General features: G+C 45.9%; 1 protein-coding gene across 1 annotated transcript; it reads left to right on the top strand.

The window, feature by feature from the left end:
* The first annotated feature begins 4 nt into the window (after positions 1-4).
* On the top strand, positions 5-9,689 carry RpS3A (ribosomal protein S3A). Its single transcript, XM_089566750.1, has 7 exons — positions 5-161; positions 372-475; positions 795-982; positions 7,085-7,210; positions 7,399-7,481; positions 7,593-7,702; positions 9,518-9,689. The coding sequence occupies exons 1-7, from the start codon at positions 100-102 to the stop codon at positions 9,655-9,657; spliced, it is 813 nt and encodes a 270-aa protein (XP_089422876.1). The 5' UTR covers positions 5-99; the 3' UTR covers positions 9,658-9,689.
* Positions 9,690-20,037: the final 10,348 nt, after the last annotated feature.

Below are 20,037 nucleotides of genomic sequence, written 5' to 3'. Positions count from 1 at the left end.
GCAGCGCTTCGAGCGCTTTGAGAGTGTCGACAAGTCTGCTTGTCTGCTTCGAGAGTACTTTTCCAGGTTCCGGTCTTTTGGATCTTCAGCGCCTTCGAGATGGCTGTCGGAAAAAATAAGGGGCTCTCGAAAGGCGGAAAGAAGGGCGTCAAGAAGAAGATGTAAGTAAAAATATTATCTGTAATAGATGTAGTTATTATTTTGTGTTGTGCCAGTAAATAGCGTTGCGTTTTATACCCGCTAATTTTGCTGGATGGAACTCGATAGAGGTGACGGTGTGGCTGGTGACCGGTGCATGAAAACGCCGTTGTCTTTTTATTGTGTCTCATATTTTTGCTGTTTTCCTGCATTTTCGTTTTTCGCATTTGCAGTGTCGACCCGTTCACGCGCAAAGATTGGTATGATGTCAAGGCGCCGACTATGTATACCGTCAGGAACATCGGCAAAACATTCGTCAACCGCACACAAGGCACAAGTGAGTAAAACCATGCCAGCTCGCTGCCGTCTGTTCTCTCTGCATTGTGGTTTCTGTGTTGTGTACTTCAACCCTCTGGCGAGGGGCCTCATCTTCTTGCCGGTTCTTGAATAGTGCTACATGATATCCTGCTTACCACAGGCCTGCGACAGTTTTGGCGCTTGCCTTCCCGAATCGCTGGAACATATCCCACCATTAACGTAGCAGCGACTTTAATTTGATGTGTTCGAGGTGTAGATTTGCATGACATTTAGTGTTGAGAAAAAAATGGTTCCCGGTCATGTCACTTGACTGATTTCTTGGAATTTATTTTTGGCAGAGATTGCATCGGAAGGTCTTAAGGGACGTGTGTTCGAGGTGTCCCAAGCCGATCTGACGAACGGCGAGGATGCCTTCCGGAAGTTCCGCCTCATTGCTGAGGAAGTACAAGGACGCAACGTGCTGACCAACTTCCATGGCATGGACCTGACCACTGACAAGCTGCGTTCTATGGTTAAGAAGTGGCAGGTGAGCGACTGTTTGTGCCTTGTCAGGACTCAGACGATACTCACATTCTTTGTGAAAATGAAAACACTGGATGGTCACATGCTGCCTGCAGCAGAGGCTAGGCAGGAAAAGGAGGGAGATCGGCCTTTGTCGCTATGGGGAGTGGGGTGCTCGTCGTTCGGGCTAGGGGTGCGATCGGCGAAGCGTGGAAGTCTGAGCACAAAATTTCAAGAAAGTGTAGTATGCAGTAGCCTACTCATGCCTGTACGGGAACAGAGGCTCATTTTCTTCTATTTTCTGCATAGACTCTACTGCAGTGCTTCAGAAGGTTGACTGTGATCCCTTATTCTGTATTGTACCATAATACTATTTCGGCAGCTCTCTAGAGCAATCTTGAAGTCAACTGGTGACACCCCTGAGTTAAATAAGAAGGTAGAACTTTTTTCATGTCCTAAAGGAATGCGAGGATGTCGTCTGGGAACGAGTCCTTTTGGTTGGAAACAAACCTTGCGGAGAAGCCGACTTGGATTTCCGCAAATGGTCCATTATTACAGAAGGTAGTGGTTTCACATACAGCCATGCTTGCTGATGAATACATGACGTGGAGTATAAAAATGATCCACAGTGAAACATTACTAGGAGCAGGGCCATTTATTTGCTTTTGAGGGTTTCAGCTTTTTTTTTTTCTAGATTTGTTGTTGACAGCTTTGTCATTCATCCTGCTGCAAAATTTTGAGCTGAAAATTGTACTGCACCAAAGGATTTGCGTTTGAACACAAGATCTCTTGTGTGGCCATCGTCACAGGCATCAAATTTGCCAAATAAAACATGTTGAGGGTCTAGTTTTCGTTGCATTGTTTCTAGAAGTGTAGTTGAGCACTACTTGTTTTGTCTGTGTGCTCGTCTGAGAATAAGCACTCAATTACTCTTCTGGAAACAACCAAATTCACAAGAGTGCTCATTTGCCAGCAGCTCCTGTCAGTTCCGAGAGCACAGCTAGTTTGTTTATAATGCACAGAAGGTGGCATTGGCGAAAACATATGAAGGACGTAAAGTAGGAGGCACACACGCAACATAACGTAAGCTCATCTTGTCAGCTAAGCGACAAGCATATGCTGGTTTATCACTCATTAAAAGTCGGCGTGCTTTGAGAGTCAATCTACAATGACGCAGTTGTGTACAAAAGCATTCACTGCAGACATTGCCACAGAAAGAAGTCCTCCATGATCCTACTGCCTGATAAGATAGTTTTCTTGGTTGAGCAAAACTGGGATGGTCTTGCTCACCATCAGTGCTGACCTACATTTCGTGCAGTTCAGCCTCTTCAAAGTTGCATGCACACGTTATCGTGCAACATTGCAGTAGATACTAGGACGGGGATAATGTCCATCATCTTCAGCAGCACTGTTGCAATCACATTGATGATGGAGGAAGGTTGAGGCTTGTCCAGATTTTGTGCAGCTTTTGCTGGTTCTGGTCTTTTTCACTTGTAAGCAGCATTCTCCAATCGCAGTTTATTTTCTCCTCCATAAATTCATCTTAATTGGGCTCCAGCCAGCCACCTGTATTTACTGAATCTATTTTACGCCACCGCGGTGGCTCAGTGGTTACAATGCTAGGCTGCTGATCCAAAATATGCGGGTTCAATCTCTGCCGCGGCAGTCGAATATCAAGGGAGGTGAAATTCTATAGGCCCGTGTACTGTGATGTGAGTGCACGTTAGAGAACCCCAGGTAGTCGAAATTTCTGGCGCCCTTCACCATGGCGTCCCTCATAGCCCGAGATGCTTTGGGACATTAAGCCATAAACCAAATCTGTTTTACAAAGCTGTCTGCCTGGGTTTGCCGGGAGAGTATCTGAAAGATCCAGCTCGGAAGCGACATCGGGCTACCTCGATAAGTGCATGAGTTGTCTGATGCTAAGCAGCATGCTTCTTTTTGGTCATTGTTGCTGTCAAGGCATTTGCTGCACCGCTCGTCAAGCCAGTCCAACAGCTTGTACGAAAACTTCAGCTTAGGGTCATTACCAAAGGAAACACTGGCTCTTGGAAATAGTCCGAGTATTTCTTTATAGGAGTCTTTTCATTCACGATTTTCCGCCATATGATAATGATTTTGTGAAGCTGGTAGTTTGCTGCAGGAAACTTTGGTTGTATTTCTAAGCGCACGAGGTAAGCCATTGTTGAAATTTGATAAGTTTTACATTTTCCCTTTTGATATTTGATGACAACAGTGCCTTCCAAGATAAACTGTCCATATCTTGGGGTCGCACTTCAGATTTTATGCATTTGGTTGGTTGGTTTGTTTATGGGGTTTAACGTCCCAAAGCGACTAAGGCTATGAGAGACGCCGTAGTGGAGGGCTCCGGAAATTTCGACCACCTGGGGTTCTTTAACGTGCACTGACATCGCACAGTACACGGGCCTCTAGGATTTCTCCTCCAAAGAAATTCAACCATTTATGACAGTGGCAAAATACGCAGGCAACATTCACCGGTGTTGTGCTGTATCATCTTCGGAAAGTCGAAATGTGGCTAGTGCTTTTTTTTTTTTTGCCACTTCAACTGCATTTTAATATGTGGACTGGATCGATTGCAAAGAACAGCCATGATGGATCATGTGGTTGCAGGTAGACTATTCAGTTTGTTGGTGGAGACTCAAAGTAAGGCATTTTCTTTCTATTTATCGAGTTGTCACTCAGGTAGCTCTGTCGCCTACCTTCTCCAAGCCAGACACATCTCTTATTTGCTTTTGCAGAAACTGTATTAACTCTGTGGGCAGGACAATGTGTGCATCTTCCTTAGACATGTTCGGCTTTGCACCATGGAAACAAATGCATTATTAGCAGAAAGCTGCAGTTGTGCTCTAGGATGATGATACTGCTGCCCTTGTAATTGAATTCAGGCTTTATGTGAATGTTACTGAGGAAGGCAGTACTGTGATGCTCCCATTGGGGGTTCATTCCATCATACGCATATTCGATGTCCATGGGATGTGGTATGGGGTGATATGAAAAGTATGCAACAATACCCCATGAGATCTGCAGAACAGTGACTCTGCTCTTCGCAAATAGAAGCTTCATTTGATCGCTGAGGAATTAATGGCATTACCTTTATTCTCTGACTGCACTGTGGATAGCTGGCCCAGCAGAAAATTGGTTGTATCAAAAATCTTTCCGTTCGAGCTCTCTGAGCTAGGACTAACGCTGCTGTCCCATTTCTTGTTTTCAAGAAATTCTGTGGCAGCTCTCGCTTTTTGCCAGGAGAGGAACAAAAAGGTTGGATCCCAGCCTTGCCACCAGCATTTCTAGATAGTGGAAGCCAATAGAAAAATAAGCTTTCACGTTCACAGAGCGTCCAAGCCACCAGAACCACAGCGAAGAACAAGCACATGTAGGGGGACTGCTCTGTCGTACCAGGTACGAGCAACATGCAGTGACAAGTCTGGAAGGGTGCAAGGTCACAACTGTGATGACGCAGGCCTCCAGCCATGACATGGCTCAGCTCTGACGTCAGTAAGGAGAGCTGGGGCCTTCGTCTAGGTAGCACTGGCCATGTACACTTAACCGCATGTTTTAGGACTGAATGTTTATTACACAAGTCCTGGGTGTCCATCTTGAGAAGCGAGTTGCCACATTGCTGTGCACTAGGCACGAGCACCCTCTTTGCCAAAGTGGGCCAAAGGTACTGTTGTGATACACGCCACCTTTAATTCTCATTTAACTTCTCAACTTCAATGGGAGCAGTATGCTGCTATATGTTCCGAGTACTCATTGCTGCGGTTGACACTACACCTAAAGGGTATTGTTAGATACTTCTGAAGCAGTGCCCTGTAGTTTGAGTGTTCCTGAGGTACTAAAAAATTAAGCAGATTTACTTTGTGAACTGCGTGTGATGTCACTGCTGTATGTTGTGCACTTGAACCCTCTGGCTAGGGGCCTCCACCTCTTGCCGGTTCTTGAATAGTGCTACATTAAATCCTGCCCACCACAGGCCTGCAACAGTTTTGATGCTTGCCTTCCCGAATGGCTGGAACATATCTACTATTCATGTAGTAATAGTGGCTTGCGTCTGATAAGAAGCTTTTTTTTGCTTTTGGATTTTTTTTGTTTGTTTGTTACAACCAGCTTCACAATCATTAATATTTATTTGGCACTTCTGCTCCCTGATCTTAGAAGTGATGATGCTGCCCTTGATACGCTCGAGGATCGCAATAGTGGTCAGTGGGCAATTCCTTAGTCAGGCAAGACAAAAGAAAGTCAAGCGCTCTTGAAAATTGTGTTCTAGTGCTGAATTTGTATTACATCTTCTAAGGGACCTCATTTGTACTCTTACCTGCCGCTGTGTCTTGATGACTGCGATGCTAGACTACTGAGCTGGAGGACTTGGGGCTCAGTCCAAGTGGTAGCTGCTGTGTTTCGATGGAGGTGAAATGCAAAAGGTGCCCATGATGTCAGCGCGCATTAAAGAACCACAAGTGGTCTAAATTAATCCAAGAGCCCTTTACTGTGGCGTACCTCATACCCCAATTGTCGTTTGGGGAACCCCACATTTTTTAATTATTTCAATTCTGTGGAGCGCCCTTCATTGTGCACAATCTGTATTCCACAGTTTGTTGAGCTCACTTATTGCGATCGTTCTTGACGCGATGCTTGCTTCATGTGGATTGCACATGTTATGGGCACCGTGGTAGAGTGCTGGGCATATTTAAGCAGGTTGGACATATATGCAGGCTTTGCCATGCTCCTGGTCTCAAAACTTGGCAGCCTGTGTGGCGTCACTGCGTGTCATGATTATGTTTTCATGTGGTGATGAGCTAACAGTGAAGCATCTCTAGCCCATCCTGTCTTCAAGATGCCTTCCACCATAAAACTGCCACACAGGAAGGGACAATGGCTGCAGGTTGTGTTGTAGTTAGTGTGCCCAATTGTTTTTACACCCGGGATGTGTCAGTTGTAGATGTGATTACAGTCAAGCCCACTTATAACAATATTCAAGTGCCATGGAAATACCATTGTTATAGCCAATAATTGTTATAACAGGGTTGTGCCAAAAAAAAAGAAAAGATGACAAACTTCAGAGCATTTATTGACAGTAAATATACGGAGTGGTTTGATTGTATTGACAGTAAATATACGGAGTGGTTTGATTGTTCTAATGCCTGTAAAAGCTCGTTAATTCGAACTTCAGGGAACCGGAACAATGTTCACTGTTCACCGATGACCAAAGCACCACCATCACTACGCCACCGGGAGTTTCGCGCACCTCTGCGTCACAGGAATCAAGCCGGCTTTCCGGAAGTGATTCTTACGGGAAATTCAAGAAGCATGCAGAACTTAAGGGTGCGGTGACAGCTGAGAAGAGAAAAACCGCACTGGCTGCACGCACGCGCATTGCACTGACTGATTGGGGGTACGCATGGCGCGCGTAGCCAATGCAGCAGCTCTCGTGACGCGATGACACCTGCCTCTTTTGCTTTCGTGGCGTTGCTGCGCCAGCTTAGTCCATTGGTCGCCCCACATGTGCGCGCTTTTGTGTTGTAAGCATGGTTTTGCTGGTGTGGTTTTAGCATTCCCTTCTTTTTTTTTTCTATAATGGTTGACGCTCAATTACCAGATTTAATTGTTATAACCAATAATGTGCCTTGACAGCATTGCTATAAGCAGTTTATTTTACCATAGAACACATAGCAAAGCTGATGGTGCCATGACTGACCATTGTTATATCCGATATATTGTTATAACCAGTATTGTTATAAGTGGGCTTGACTGTATTTTAATGGCTTATGTGCGAGAATGAGACCACCAGTTAAAGCTGTTAGTGTGGAGGGTGGAGCTAGTTCGTTGCAGTCAAGCTGCATGCTTTTTAGTACACTTGTGGATTTGGGGAGTGGTATCCAAGTAGCAAGTGGTGCTGAGACTGCAGATGTACGCATCAGTAAGCTCAATCAAAACATTGCACTAATCCCTACCTCATCTGTCTTGTGTAGTTTCGCTGTCATTGCAGCTTAACTCTGAGGGAAAATGAAAAGCAATGGCGGAAAATTGCGCAGTAGCACTAGACTCGTACTGCAACAATCGCATTAGTCCAGCTGGGTGCAAAGCGTACGTGTTTGTGCCGTTGCAGACCTTGATTGAGGCGACTGTTGATGTGCGGACGACTGACGGCTACCTCCTGCGAATGTTCTGCATTGGCTTCACCAAAAAGTGCGCCAACCAGCTGAAGAAGACCTGCTATGCCCAACACAACCAGGTTAGTGTTTTTTTTTTTCATTATGTTTGAGTGTTACTGCTCTGTGGTTTTGCCTTTGGCGGCTCGCATGTCCTTGCTTTTCGAATTTAGGGCATAACCTGCTGCTTTGCTTGCGCATGCTAGCTTTATCAATTAAAAACTGGTCATTTAGAGAAGGTAGCAGTGCACTGACGATTTTGCGTGTACAGGTTCGCCTCATCAGGAAGAAGATGACAGAGATGATGATTCTCGAAGTGTCTTCGACAAGCCTCAAGGAGGTTGTCAACAAGCTGTAAGTCCTGTTGTCGTTGAGTGCACTTCTTTAGTTCTGCGTGTTGTTGGGCAGAATGTGAAATGCGCCACTGCTAACGCCACACACTCCCTTCCCTTGCAACCTATGCAGCATTCCTGGGAGCATTGGCAAGGACATTGAGAAGAGCTGCCAACACATCTACCCACTGCACGATGTGCTCATCCGCAAAGTGAAGGTGCTCAAAAAGCCGAAGTTTGAGTGTAAGTGTACTCACTGACTCACTGCAGTGCTTGTCTGTATTTTACTTTTTTTTTTTTTCTGTCTTCTGTGAGGTGTACTGATGATATCGGGAGCATAAGGTTGAAGCTGTTGAGGTTTGCAGAATAAGACTCCGCATTCATCAGTTTTGTGAAAATTCTTGTGCTTTCTTCTGTTGTCTGGTCTTTGAGGACAGGTTACCAGTACACCAAAGAAAAGTCCAGTTTAAAGGAACATGAAAGTGGAATACTAAGCCTAGCTAGATTGGTGACCTAAGATAGCAACTACATTGGAATCTTGATGATATTAATCTTGTGGGGCGTCGGCTTGCAATTGCGTAAATACAGTATTGATCACAGTCTATTTCACGTGCAGTGCTGTTTTGACAGTTAAGTACGGCTGAAATGAAAAGGCATTGCACAGAGGTCTGTTGAGATGCGAGAATGTGTTGGGCTTTATGTCTGGCTTTGCGTGCCACCCAGTTGGCCTGCATGAAGCTGTCATGCGCAAGCAATGAACGGCTACCAGGGTGCTTTTTTTTTTTTCACATTAAGGCAGCAATTAGAGTAAGGGCTGGTAATCAGGGCTTTGCGGCAAATGGTATGGCGGCACCATCTGTTAATATGGTAGCGAACAATTTTGCAGTTGCCGAGAAGATGGTGTTGCTTATTTCTAGTTGGCTGAGGTGTTTGTACATTCGTCCAGTTCATTGGAAGGACTGCCAGAAGTCATAAAAGTGACTCGTCAGTGCAGACATTTCGTGGAGGAGTAAATGAGAGAAGAAATCGGGGACTTGATATTTTCTCAGAGAAGCAGTCTCATGTTTGCACTGCGTAAGCACTATATATGTTCACCTGGGATTATATTAGTCTCATGTAGCATCTTGTCTTTTGCTGAATGTTCTCTTAAACAAGTCTTTAAGGTCCCCTCATTTGGCAGACTCCAGCTCTTCAAATTAAACATCGCTTCAGAAAGGTATGCTTAGTCGCTGCGGTGTCTCGGTAGTTATGGTACTTGGCTGCTGACCCGAAAGACACGGGTTCGATCCCGTCCGCTACGGTTGAATTTCGATGGAGGTGAAATTCTAGAGGTCAGTGCACGTTAAGGAACCCCAGGTGGTCAAAATTTCCGGAGCCCTTCACTGCAGTGGTGTTGAGTGCATGGCATCTATCGTGTGGAACATAGCTGCAATATTGAGTGCTGAACTCAACCAGAGATTTCAATATTTGCAGAACCTTTAGTACACAAGCTGGTAGGTGTTCCCTGTCTAGACAGTAGCATCTGTTGATTTCAGTTAACGGACTGTAGACACCAAATTTTTGCTTGCATGTTTTCTTCTTTGAATTGGTGCGGTTAGACTGCTATATATGGATCACCCAGTGATATTTGCCTACATCTGATAAATAATTTATAATTGGAATTCCTTAACGCTGGACAATGGCTGTGACATGTAGTTGGTCTTTAGGTCACATGATGCACGAAACGGCAATTTAATTGCTGATGTGTCATCTGTTCATATTCTAGCTCTTGATGCAGGATGGTTGTAGTGAATTCAAACTACGTATCAATGTTCATACTGTGTATTTACACTACTGTAAGTAGACCTATTTTAAAGGCGGGACAAACGACTCTACCATTAGCACTCAGCTAATGTGCGCGCGCTGTCACCTGTGGGGCATAGGGCCATTTGCTGGTTGTCTGCTTTCTTGAGGCTTCACAGGGTAGTCAGAATTTGTGTAGGAGGTGTGGCCGTGGTGGTTTGCTGGTTGGGTGTCTGTACACAGTGTTGGTTGCAACTTGGCTGCATTGTTTTTCAGTGGGCAAGCTGCTCGAGCTCCACGGAGAAGGCACTGGCAAGGGTGGTGCCAGCACCACTGCAACTGCAGCTAAAGGCGAGGAGGGTGTGAAGGTTGATAGACCGGAGGGCTACGAGCCCCCTGTGCTTGAAACTGTCTGAGCACTACATTCGAATAAATCACCCAGAATATACGATTGGTCTTGTCTTTTTGGGAAAATGCTGTGCTTTGGGTAAGGCTGATTCTGAGGTTTATTTGAAAACTGGTTTTCTCTGTGCCACTCATTTAAACTTAATGATAATTTAAACTTTAATTGCATCAAAATGAATGTCTTGAGGCTGTGATGGTAAGCCTAGAGAGAGATGCGCCCTTGCTGCAGAAACGTCCCCATGGAAGGTAGTGGAGCTCTACATAGCATGCGGCAGGTAATTATTTAGCCACTATCTTCTACACATTGCAGAGAACCCACAATTGCGCGCAACAGCTTGCGAGTAGTTTACAGTGGCTGTTTCTTGCTCTCGCTTTCCATTGCACGCTCCCACGTAAAGCTGTTCGGGGGTGGCCATTTGATAGATTCAAGTGTCTCGTAGCCACCATGGTGCCGTCGACCGGCAGTGTAGCTCTGCCCCCTGGGTCCTTGGTGCATGCAAAAAGTGACGAGACGCGCGAAGACACTGATAATTAAATTTTGGCTGCAGATAACCCAGTTCTACAAAACTCGCTCAAATTTAGTGGAGGATATTCTTGAAGGGCCGTCCGTTAACATCCCAAGAATGCTGTACCTTTTCGAGAGCTTCTTGAAAGCTAGAACCGTTTTGAAATATGCTGAATTGATATCTAGAATAACTACACATCATCTGATATTCAACTGATGCCTACACTGTCTGAGCATGTGAAAATGCTTGTACTGATTGTGATGAGTGGTGCATTACCCACTCAAACATTTATATGCTTTGGGAAGAGGCCAAATAAGCAACAACCAAGACATTTTTCACAGATACCGGAAAACCATTAAAGCACAGGTGGGGCCAACAGTTTTCTGACAATGCAATGCAGTCGAAGAACAGGCTTCCTGCAGCAGCAAGGAGTCGCCTGCTGCGAGGGCAACCATAGGAAGCAGCAGAACTAATGTGTTAATTTCAAAGGGGGTTTATGTTGATATGACAAAGTGATCCTGAAATGATTGATGGTCATATTCTCATGCGACATATCTGTGCAGGTGATCTTGGTGAGAATTTCAGTCAAATTTAAAAGCTCTCAACCCATTAGGGCGATGTTTCACCATGCGTTCTTGGCTGCCCATACCTCGATGACGTAGAGAGAAGTAATTTTAATGATAATAGTATTTGGGGAGCGTAGGTCCTTGCACGACCCCACTGCACTCAACGTTCATGAAGTTCCGAAAACATTTTTTTCGTATTAAAGTAGACAACTTACTGAACAACCTTTGTATTACCTGGTCAAGGACTAATGATTGTACAAACAATAGAGGCTGTTGGTGAATTCTTGCATGGAGTGTGGAGCAAAAAAAATGAATCGAAATTTTCTTTTCCTGACTGAGGGCCGCAAAGCTGCTGATCGTCTCTTCAACATAGATGAGTTTTTCCAGTTCGCTTTCAACAAATAATACTGCAAGGTCTGATAACCTTGCAGTATTATTGTGATGTCAAGCAGTTTTCGATACATTTCAAAATAGCCCCCACCTCTTTTCATGATGCCACAATTGTATCCATCGCAATATTTTCAGGTCTGGTGAATATGTGCCCGACAAAAATTCACAAGAGCACCTAATTCCATTCTGTGTTGGCAGTGCGAGACTAATAGAAGATGTTGATTCCTTTACCAGAAGTCGCGTCGCTTACCTCCAGCCAGTCAGTGAATATTATGACCAGTGTGACTTTTAATATCTCTGAGTACGGGCCTTTGGCCTGAGTAGGGGAACGGAGGCCACACTATTTCGCATGGCGATGAGCTGCCAGCGAACTTCACGAAGTAATTCTGGTGTCTGTATGTCCCAGTGAGATCGAGTAGGGCGGCCAGCCCAGCGGATTGCCACGAAAGCTACGTCCTTTGGATGCTTTCATTGATGGGACAATTAAAGTTGAGGGCAACCAGACTGCAGCGCATGCAGTATTCAAGCTGCGGTCGGACTAGGGCAGCAAGGTGTCCGGTTCAACGCCACAGGTAACACGTTGCGTGAAAAAGTGAATGTGCACCGTGCCTACTTACCACAGCATACATGGCCAGTAAAACGTGAGGTGCCGGTCTACTTAATGCGACAAGTTCAGTGTGTACCAATGCTTCGCCTCTTCGAGGTCAGTGCCTGTTGCTTTGAGATGCCTGCACTCTAGTCACAGAATTCGGCTGTGAGCTTTGGAATTATTCGGAGTTAAAAGCATGGTAACTACTGGGGACCCCCGAAAATATATTACTTTGAGGTAGGCGCTGATTCTGCATGATGTAAGTTTTGTGGCTGTCGCGAGCGGCACTCGCGATAATTGCGCGTGCGCAGAAGGTCCTCCCAGCAAACCACAAACCTCTCGGAGACGTCTCTCAGAGGTTTTTGGTTTGCTGGGCTGCGATGGCTGTACATCCGCCGAAGCAGTAGCGGGGAGCGGGCGAAGCTGCGGCGCGCGTACGCTCCTGCGCTGTTCTCGCTGCAACCGCTTTAGTCCTACCTTTTCCTAATCTTTTAGAACCCAGAAGCTCAGTCTTTTAATCCATATAATAGGGTACTGGGGAAAAGCGGACGACTGAAACAAAAACCCCGAAGACCGCCCAATGACACCTCGTACACTGCTGTCCGCGCGCTGTCGTCGCATAGTTTCGCTTTTGCGTTTTCAGTCCGCTTGCCTCTTGCGGCGATGAAATTTTATCATCAACCGCAACAGAATTTACGCCGCCTGTAACCACTCGATTCGACGGCGTAGACGGAGCGCGTTGGAAGCCGCCCAGCACAGATCTTCGATAGGCATTTTGTAGCCGTGCCGCGCGCAAGCACTGAACGTGCATTGAGGCGCGTGCAGCCTCTATAGTGTTCGCCCCGGTTGGTACTTGTGAATTAAAAGTCGAGCCAAGCCGTACGTGTAAAAATTTTTTTACGGTTTCAAGCATACGTTGCACCGCCAGGCATGGGGTGGTATTCGCGATGTGCCATGCAGTATTTCTCCTGCCGGGCCACAAGAGCGAAGAGCTCGGGAAAACAGCACCTGGGAGCATTTGTTCTGGGCTTTTATCCTAGCGCATAACGAATGAATTGAAAGATGCCTCTAGCTCTCTCTGCTGGTACGTGCTTTGCTGTCCCTGACACACGGAAATGATGGAAATTTTGGTCAACTCTGACGGAATCAGGTAAGTACTCCATCCAAACGTAGTTTAAATCAAAACTCGCTGCCAAATATCACCTCTGTGCGAAATTTGAAGCGAGAGGTTAGGCCGAGAGCACGTAGACTTGCAACGCTAAATGCACACCGTAAAATCTCTCCGGCTAAAGCGCTCGCTTATTCGCGCTGGAATTTGCCGCAGAGATGGCATACGACAGCCTTGCTTTTTAAATAAGTTTGGGTGATGTACTTTTTTGATATGATCAGAGTTAATAATAAATCCACGTCGTCTGCGGCATTGGCGACCCCCATAATGCAATTCGTCGGAGCGCCGATCGAGTGCGTGTGTCCGAGACCGTCGCATCAGTGTGCGCCACCAAGGGGAACGAATTAGTGTCATGCGCCCCGCGCGAGCCGCCTGCCTTCATCAAAGCCTGTGTCATGCGACAGGGGATTGGAGAGAAGCGTACAGTCTTAGCCCAAGGGGTCTGCTTCTGAGCCCTGCAGCGCGGCTCCTCTTGCATATCAAGGGACCCTAACCTCACGAAGGCAGGAGGAACTTGCTCAACCTCAACCCTCCTTACAGCTTAGGGCTGTCAGATGTGTTAAAGATCCCCGATACATGACTTCGAAGCCGTGTAACGGGGCTCTTTTACACACTTGAGATCACAGGTAACTCTGCAAGTGTCTCTTACTTTCACGTTCGTTGTTTCATAGTTTCAATTTCATCAGTCACATGTGCATGTTGCTTAAGACACCACGTGTACGCGACAAAGGAAAATAAAAGGGAAGTGGGAACAAGATGGCGTTGGCATAACATCACGCGTCCGCTTTGTCATTCGGTGTAAAGAACAACTGCAGGAAGCTGCAGAAGCAGACCCACTGCTGCAACCTGTAATTTTGTACGTAATAATCAAGTGCCAAAAGTACCCTCAACAGAGCAGCTGCCGTTCTTCAGTGTCCGGGAAGAGTTGGCGGTAATGGACGATCTGCTCTTACGAGGTGAGCGATTGATCATTCCGTCATCACTGACGCCAGCTTTACAGCTGCACACGAAAGTCGCCCCAGCATTGTCCGAACAAAACAGAGGATACGCAACCAGTAATGGTGGCCAGGACTTGATAAACAGGTGGAGGAAACCATTCACTCTTGCCACATTTGTCAAGCTGCAGATAAATCTGCTAAAACGTCGGTGGCACCACTACAGCCAATTCCACTACCAGAACATGACTGGCAGAAATTGGCACTGGACATTGTTGGTTCATTTGCAAGGGCTCAGGAAAGTTGCGCATGTTTGCACTGACCTTGACTGACTTCTACTCCGAGTGGCCGGAGGTCTGTTTTGTTGCAAACGTAACGTCCGAGAGTGTAAATGCAGTTTTCAGTCGCGAAGGGTATTCTGATGAGGTACTGAGTGATCATGGGCCACAGTTTACATCCGCTATTTTTGAAGACTTCCTTCAGCAACGGGGAGTCAAGCACTCTTGCTCGTCTGTGTACCACCCCCACAGAAATTGACTCGTAGAGCGCTTCAACCGAGTACTCAAGGACTTTGTACAACTTGCAGCACTGGAACAGCGCTCTCTTGAGGCTGCTGTCTCGGAGTACCTGGCTGTTTATCAGAACACACACTTATGGTCTCTGCTAAAAGTATACAGCACAAATAGTCTGCTTCTGAGCCCTGCAGCGCGGCTCCTCTTGAATATTCAGGGACCCTAATCTCACGAAGGCGGAAGGAACTCAAGTCCTCAGCCCTCCTATAAGAGCCCAGCTGCACGGCTTAGAATCGTAACCCCCTGGACTATATATTTTTGACAAAGACTGCACATGTGACAGCTGGAATTGCGCCAGTTGTATGTATTGCTGCATGGTCGTACTCCAAGGAGTATCGTTGGTTGCTCGAGTACAAGGTTCTTCTCCAATCCAGGGCCAGAATTGACCAGGCTCCGGTAGCGGGTGAGAGCAAAACGACAGTGCAGCAAGCACTGACAGAAAAAGGGATGCAAAGACTCCGACTATTTCGTGGCGACGTTGTGCGGATAAGAAGGCCTCTATTTGCTAAGAAGGGTGACCTGACCTACAGCAAGCCATTGAAGGTTGCGGGACAAAGGGGCCTAGTTCATTTGTCCTTGAAGATCACAATATGGAATGCATACAAGTCGATGTCGGGTGCCAGAGACATCGGTCCGATTAACGCATTGTGAACGGGAACGCATGTCAACTTTGCTCTCAATGGGTATTCCTAGAGAGCCAAGCCATTCCACCTTCCAAGAAATGAATGAAGACTCGGTGCAACAATCTGAGAGTTTGGAAGGTGAAGTGGTAACAGAACACACAGAAGATGGTGAAGTCCAGCAGCCAAAGCCGGAGGTCCACTCGATTATCTCATCCGCCTACATTGTTGAAGGACTGTTTTGAAGTAGGACATAGGAGGACTCATTCTTGGCAGATTTTTTTTTTTTTTCTTTTAAGAGGGGAGAGCATGTTGCGTCGCATAGGTAACTGTGCAAGTTTCAGTTTCGCTTCTTCACAGAGTCAGTTTCAGTCGCACGCATGTTGCGTAGGACGATACATGCACGTGACGAAGGAAAATAAAAAAGGAAGCGGTAACAAGATTGCGTTGGCGTTTGTCATTTAATGTTTGACCTACTGTACAACATGTATAATTTTGACAAAAACCGTAAACCTCGCATAAAGCAGCGCGTTGTCTGCTAAGAAAATTGCTACACAACACCGAGAGGTGGCGCTGCATTTCAACTTTCAAGGTAACATTCGAGAAACACATGTTCAGAAGTGAACCTTTTTCAGCATGGTCCATGTTTTTCAGCGCCCAGCACAACGGGCATGATTATCCATCTGTCGACGGCAGGTTGGAGGCAACGTTACTAGAACCAACTTCGGAGGTAAAAAAAGTTTTTCTTCCTCCATGCCTTGCACGTTCTTCCTTGGATCTATATCCACAGAGAAACATACTTACGTAAGAATGTTTCTCTATGCTTTATCCATGAGTTGGCCATGGAGTAAACTATCATCATCATTATAGGCACCCTGCACACAAGCGTTTGCGGGTAGGCAGGCTGAAAACGCTGATTGGTCAAAAAAATATGACGTCATACGCGTGACGTCATAGGTCACGTGATATTTAGTGATGTCATGTCCGGTTGGGGACAGGCATGTTTTCCCTAGATGTTTTCCCGCCACCGCTCGTCAGCGGACGGGGCTGCTCGCGAGGAGCCGAGAGGCGAGGAGACAGCGTGCACTGCAGCGTTGCGGCGTTGCCTCCTCGGCGTGTCCCCGTCATGTGTTTCGACCCGCCGCGGTGGCTCAGTGGCTATGGCGCTCGGCCGCTGATCCGAAAGACGCGGGTTCGATCCCGGTCGGGGTGGTCGAATTTCGATGGAGGCTAAATTCTAGAGGCCCGTGTACTGTGCGATGTCAGTGCACGTTAAAGAACCCCAGGTGGTCGAAATTTCCGAACCCCTTTCACTACGGCGTCCCTCATAGTCTGAGTCGTTTTGCGACGTTAAAACCCCAATAAACCATGAACCCATGTTCTTCAGAGCGCGCGCGAGATTAAAAAGCGCACCTGTCGCGCTGCGCTTGTCACACTGCATGCCTGCTTCTGCGCATTTCTTGCGGACTCCTTTCAGTCATACTTATCTATACTATTGACCAAAAGGCTTCTTAAACAGTTATTTCAAGTTTTATTGCTATGTATAAAGAATATGTTTGTAGCAGGTGCGTGAGCCCGAACAAAAGAAAACTGTTTTTATTCCCCTTCAGTATTCCTGCTTATCGAGACTTGAGCATTTATATGTTGCAGTACAACTTTTTTCAGGCATCACAACTGATGTTTCGATGTGTTTGGTACATATTCATCTTCGGACATTTCATGTCTGTTGGGTAAAAAAAAATATACGAAATAATACTTGACTGCATCAATTGTGACTGAGGCAACTAGCATCACGTATAGCATGCTCTTGAAATTCCTCTAGCTGTTGCACAGAAGTCTGTAATTGACTTCATTGTAGCTTCATACTTGCACCATTTAAACTCTGCACATAGCTCTTTTTTCACAAAAGGAAATGTGATTAGGTTTCCGAATAGAGCTGTGCACGGGCCGCAATTTCGAACCCGCGCCCGGCCCGGGACCTAACCTACCGACAGGAAGCCCGGCCCGACACTGAAGGACCCTGAGCACGCTCGTGCTCGGCCCGACCTGCAAAGCGGCGACGACACAAAAAGAGAATTTCAGGAAAATGAGTTTATTTCAATGACATTCAAATTTTGACCTCACATTCCAGGTCACAGTTTGGGATTATACACAAGACACAACGCATAAAGGTATAGATATTTATCACTCTAAATATGCAAGTTGTTCATTGATGATGGCTTGATCTAAACAAGAGCGGCGCTCTTTCATTACGAATCCTGCGGCGCTGAAATTTTTCTCGCTGCTTCAATTGGTGGCCGCAACGGCTAATACTTTCATAGCAAGAAGAGAAACGCTTGAAGTACGAAGGGGAATGACAGACGTGGTGTCGTAAGCCATGGATGGCGTGCCACGACAGGAAAACTTTTTGACTTGTCAGAGGATAAGCGAGCAAATAAGCGACAGGGCGGCGCCAGTGACATTCTTCTAATGCCATTCATGTGGTGCATGGGGGCCCCCCCTTCACTCTCGCCCGCGACTATTGTCCGTCTCCCCGGCCGGAACCGGAGAGAGTAGCTCCTGCCTGGTAGGCGGACAAGCTGCGAGTGGCGAGTGGAAGAATTTAACCTTTTCCCGATGTGCTGCTGCGCGACTCCGTGACCCCGCGACCTCGCGTGCGCCGTACGCAGCACTGCCTCCGCTTCCCAGAACCTTCCTTTCTTCTTACAAGGCGCCCAAAACTGGTTGCTTTTCCCCAACGTTGGTACTTGCTAGAACCAAAAATGCGTTTCCAGCCCCAGCTAGCTTTTTTTTTTTTTTTAGCGCTTGTACTATCCTCCCGTCCTTGTACATTCCCTCCTGGATGGTCTAGACACAAATCACTTCCTGCTGTGCATGCAAAACGCCCAGCGCACCACAGCCATATTCGCACTTCCACATATATGATACATGCTTTGCCCAACTTAGAGCCCTGGGCGTTTGGTTGTGAGTAGCACCTTATGGCGCGTAATGCATTCCCATTAAACAGAATTAAAATATGAGAAAATTCATCGCAAGATATATTTCCTTGTATTCTCCAAGTAAATTACTTCTATACTAACTCCTCCCTTCTGAAATGACCAAAAGATAAAACAACTCAGCGTGTGAAAAAGCTAGGTGAATGCAAAAATACACTACTTTTGTGCAAAATTCACAGGAAGTGCACTTAAATTGCCACAAGTGCATGGCCAATTAAGGAAAAAAAAAACAATGGCAAAGGACGGAGACGCACAACAGGAACACAGGACGACGCCGTGTTCTGTGTTCCTGTATTCTGTGTTCCCAGTTCTGTATCCCCGTCTTTTGCGCTGGTTTTCTTTCTACAATCGTGAACCAATTAACTCGCCCAGCTCTCCACTCTACTGGACCAATAAGGCATCAAGCTTCACAGTGCATTAGTGTTATATCTTACGCTACATATGTTCGAATTGTTTTTGCTGCAAAACAGGTATAAGAGGTCGGCATACACGTCTTTCATTTGCTTAGGAAGAAAGCAGCGCAGTCAAGAAAGTTACTCCCTCCTGCCAGTGAAAATTTAAAAAATGCGGTTTTTTCAGCGCCAGTATAAAATCTTTGCATGCTGACGGCATGTTGAAATTTTCGTTAATGCACCGTAATAATTATCTCATGAAGCCCCAGCTCTTGTGGCCCAGCACGAAGAGTACGATGATTTATGGCAATATTTGAAGTGCATTTTTGAACCAAGTTCTTATTGCTCTAAGTTCTCCTAAGCAAATAAAACTGAAAATTGTGATAATTTTGATAATGCTTTATGGAGCTAACACTACCAGGACGGTATAAATAAACAAAAAATAAATTCTTTGATAAAGGCCTGTACGCTGCACTTGTGCTGCTCATTTATTTCACGCTGTCCATTTTCTCAGTGCAGTGTCTTCTTTGATAGGCATATTTCTGGCTCATTACATACTTTGCTTCGGTTCACAATTCTTCTTTTAGCTATATTTCATCCAATTTCCTGCCATGATCTCTATTCAAACGTAATTTGTGTAATTTTGCTTTGTCCGGTCTCCTGCAATGTTCTAGTATATACGAATGATGTGAAGACCTGTTTCAAGCTGTTGTACTATAATTCAGTCTAACCTCCTCGATCACGATCACCTAAGCCTTTCCTTATCTGTTGCCATACTTTTTTATGGAAACACTTAAAAACAAAGCACCATGATCTATTTCAGTATTGTTTTATTTGCCGATTTAATTTTTTCGAAGATAACATGGAATCCCAACTCCCCTTTAATGTCCCCGTTCTCGTCTCGAAGTCGCGGATTTTTAGATGTGCGCTCAGTATTCTCGTTAGTGCATTTGTGCTCACAAGGGACTATAACAACCAACGCGGCGAATAAGCTAGATTTAATCCTGACAAATCAATCTGTCATAGTCTCACCTATTACATACCTGCCAGGCATCAGCGACCACTTGCTAATGCACTCTGACATTAATCTAGCCACTCCGAACACTAACAAAAAGAAAAAAAATAATACGAGACTACAACGGAGCAAATTTTCAGGCGATAAATAATGAACTATTTTTTTTATCGATGCTTTCCCATAGCTTTGGTGTCCGCAGCATTCAAACCAACTGGAGCATGTTCACAGCTATAGTCACCCAACTCACAGAACAATACACTCCTGAACGCACTGCTACCACCCACTCAATAGCTCCCTGGTGTAATAATCACATTAAACGTTTATCTAACAAAAAGAAAGCCTCTACTGCATCGTAAAGTTCTCGCCAACTAGTGAGTGATCGGACTTCGTATTCAGCGGCTTCCAACATGTATGTTCAGGCGCTCAAAAGCGCTAAAAGCACTTCCACTCACATGTAACCACCAATGTCAAAAATTCTGGCGGGTTATTAATCCTTCCACCGATGATAGTTTTGCGTTATCTGACCCGTTAGGCGACCCCATCCCTTCCGACGTTTGCGTCACGATTCTTTACCGCGCAATCACTGACAACTTGACACCCATATCTGATGTATACATATGCCTACAACTCACTACTTCAACT

The sequence above is a fragment of the Amblyomma mixtum genome, chromosome 1, assembly GCF_055824585.1.
Source record: "Amblyomma mixtum isolate Tamu chromosome 1, ASM5582458v1, whole genome shotgun sequence".
Taxonomy (NCBI): Eukaryota; Metazoa; Arthropoda; class Arachnida; order Ixodida; family Ixodidae; genus Amblyomma; species Amblyomma mixtum.
This window is presented reverse-complemented; position numbering and strand designations above follow the sequence as displayed.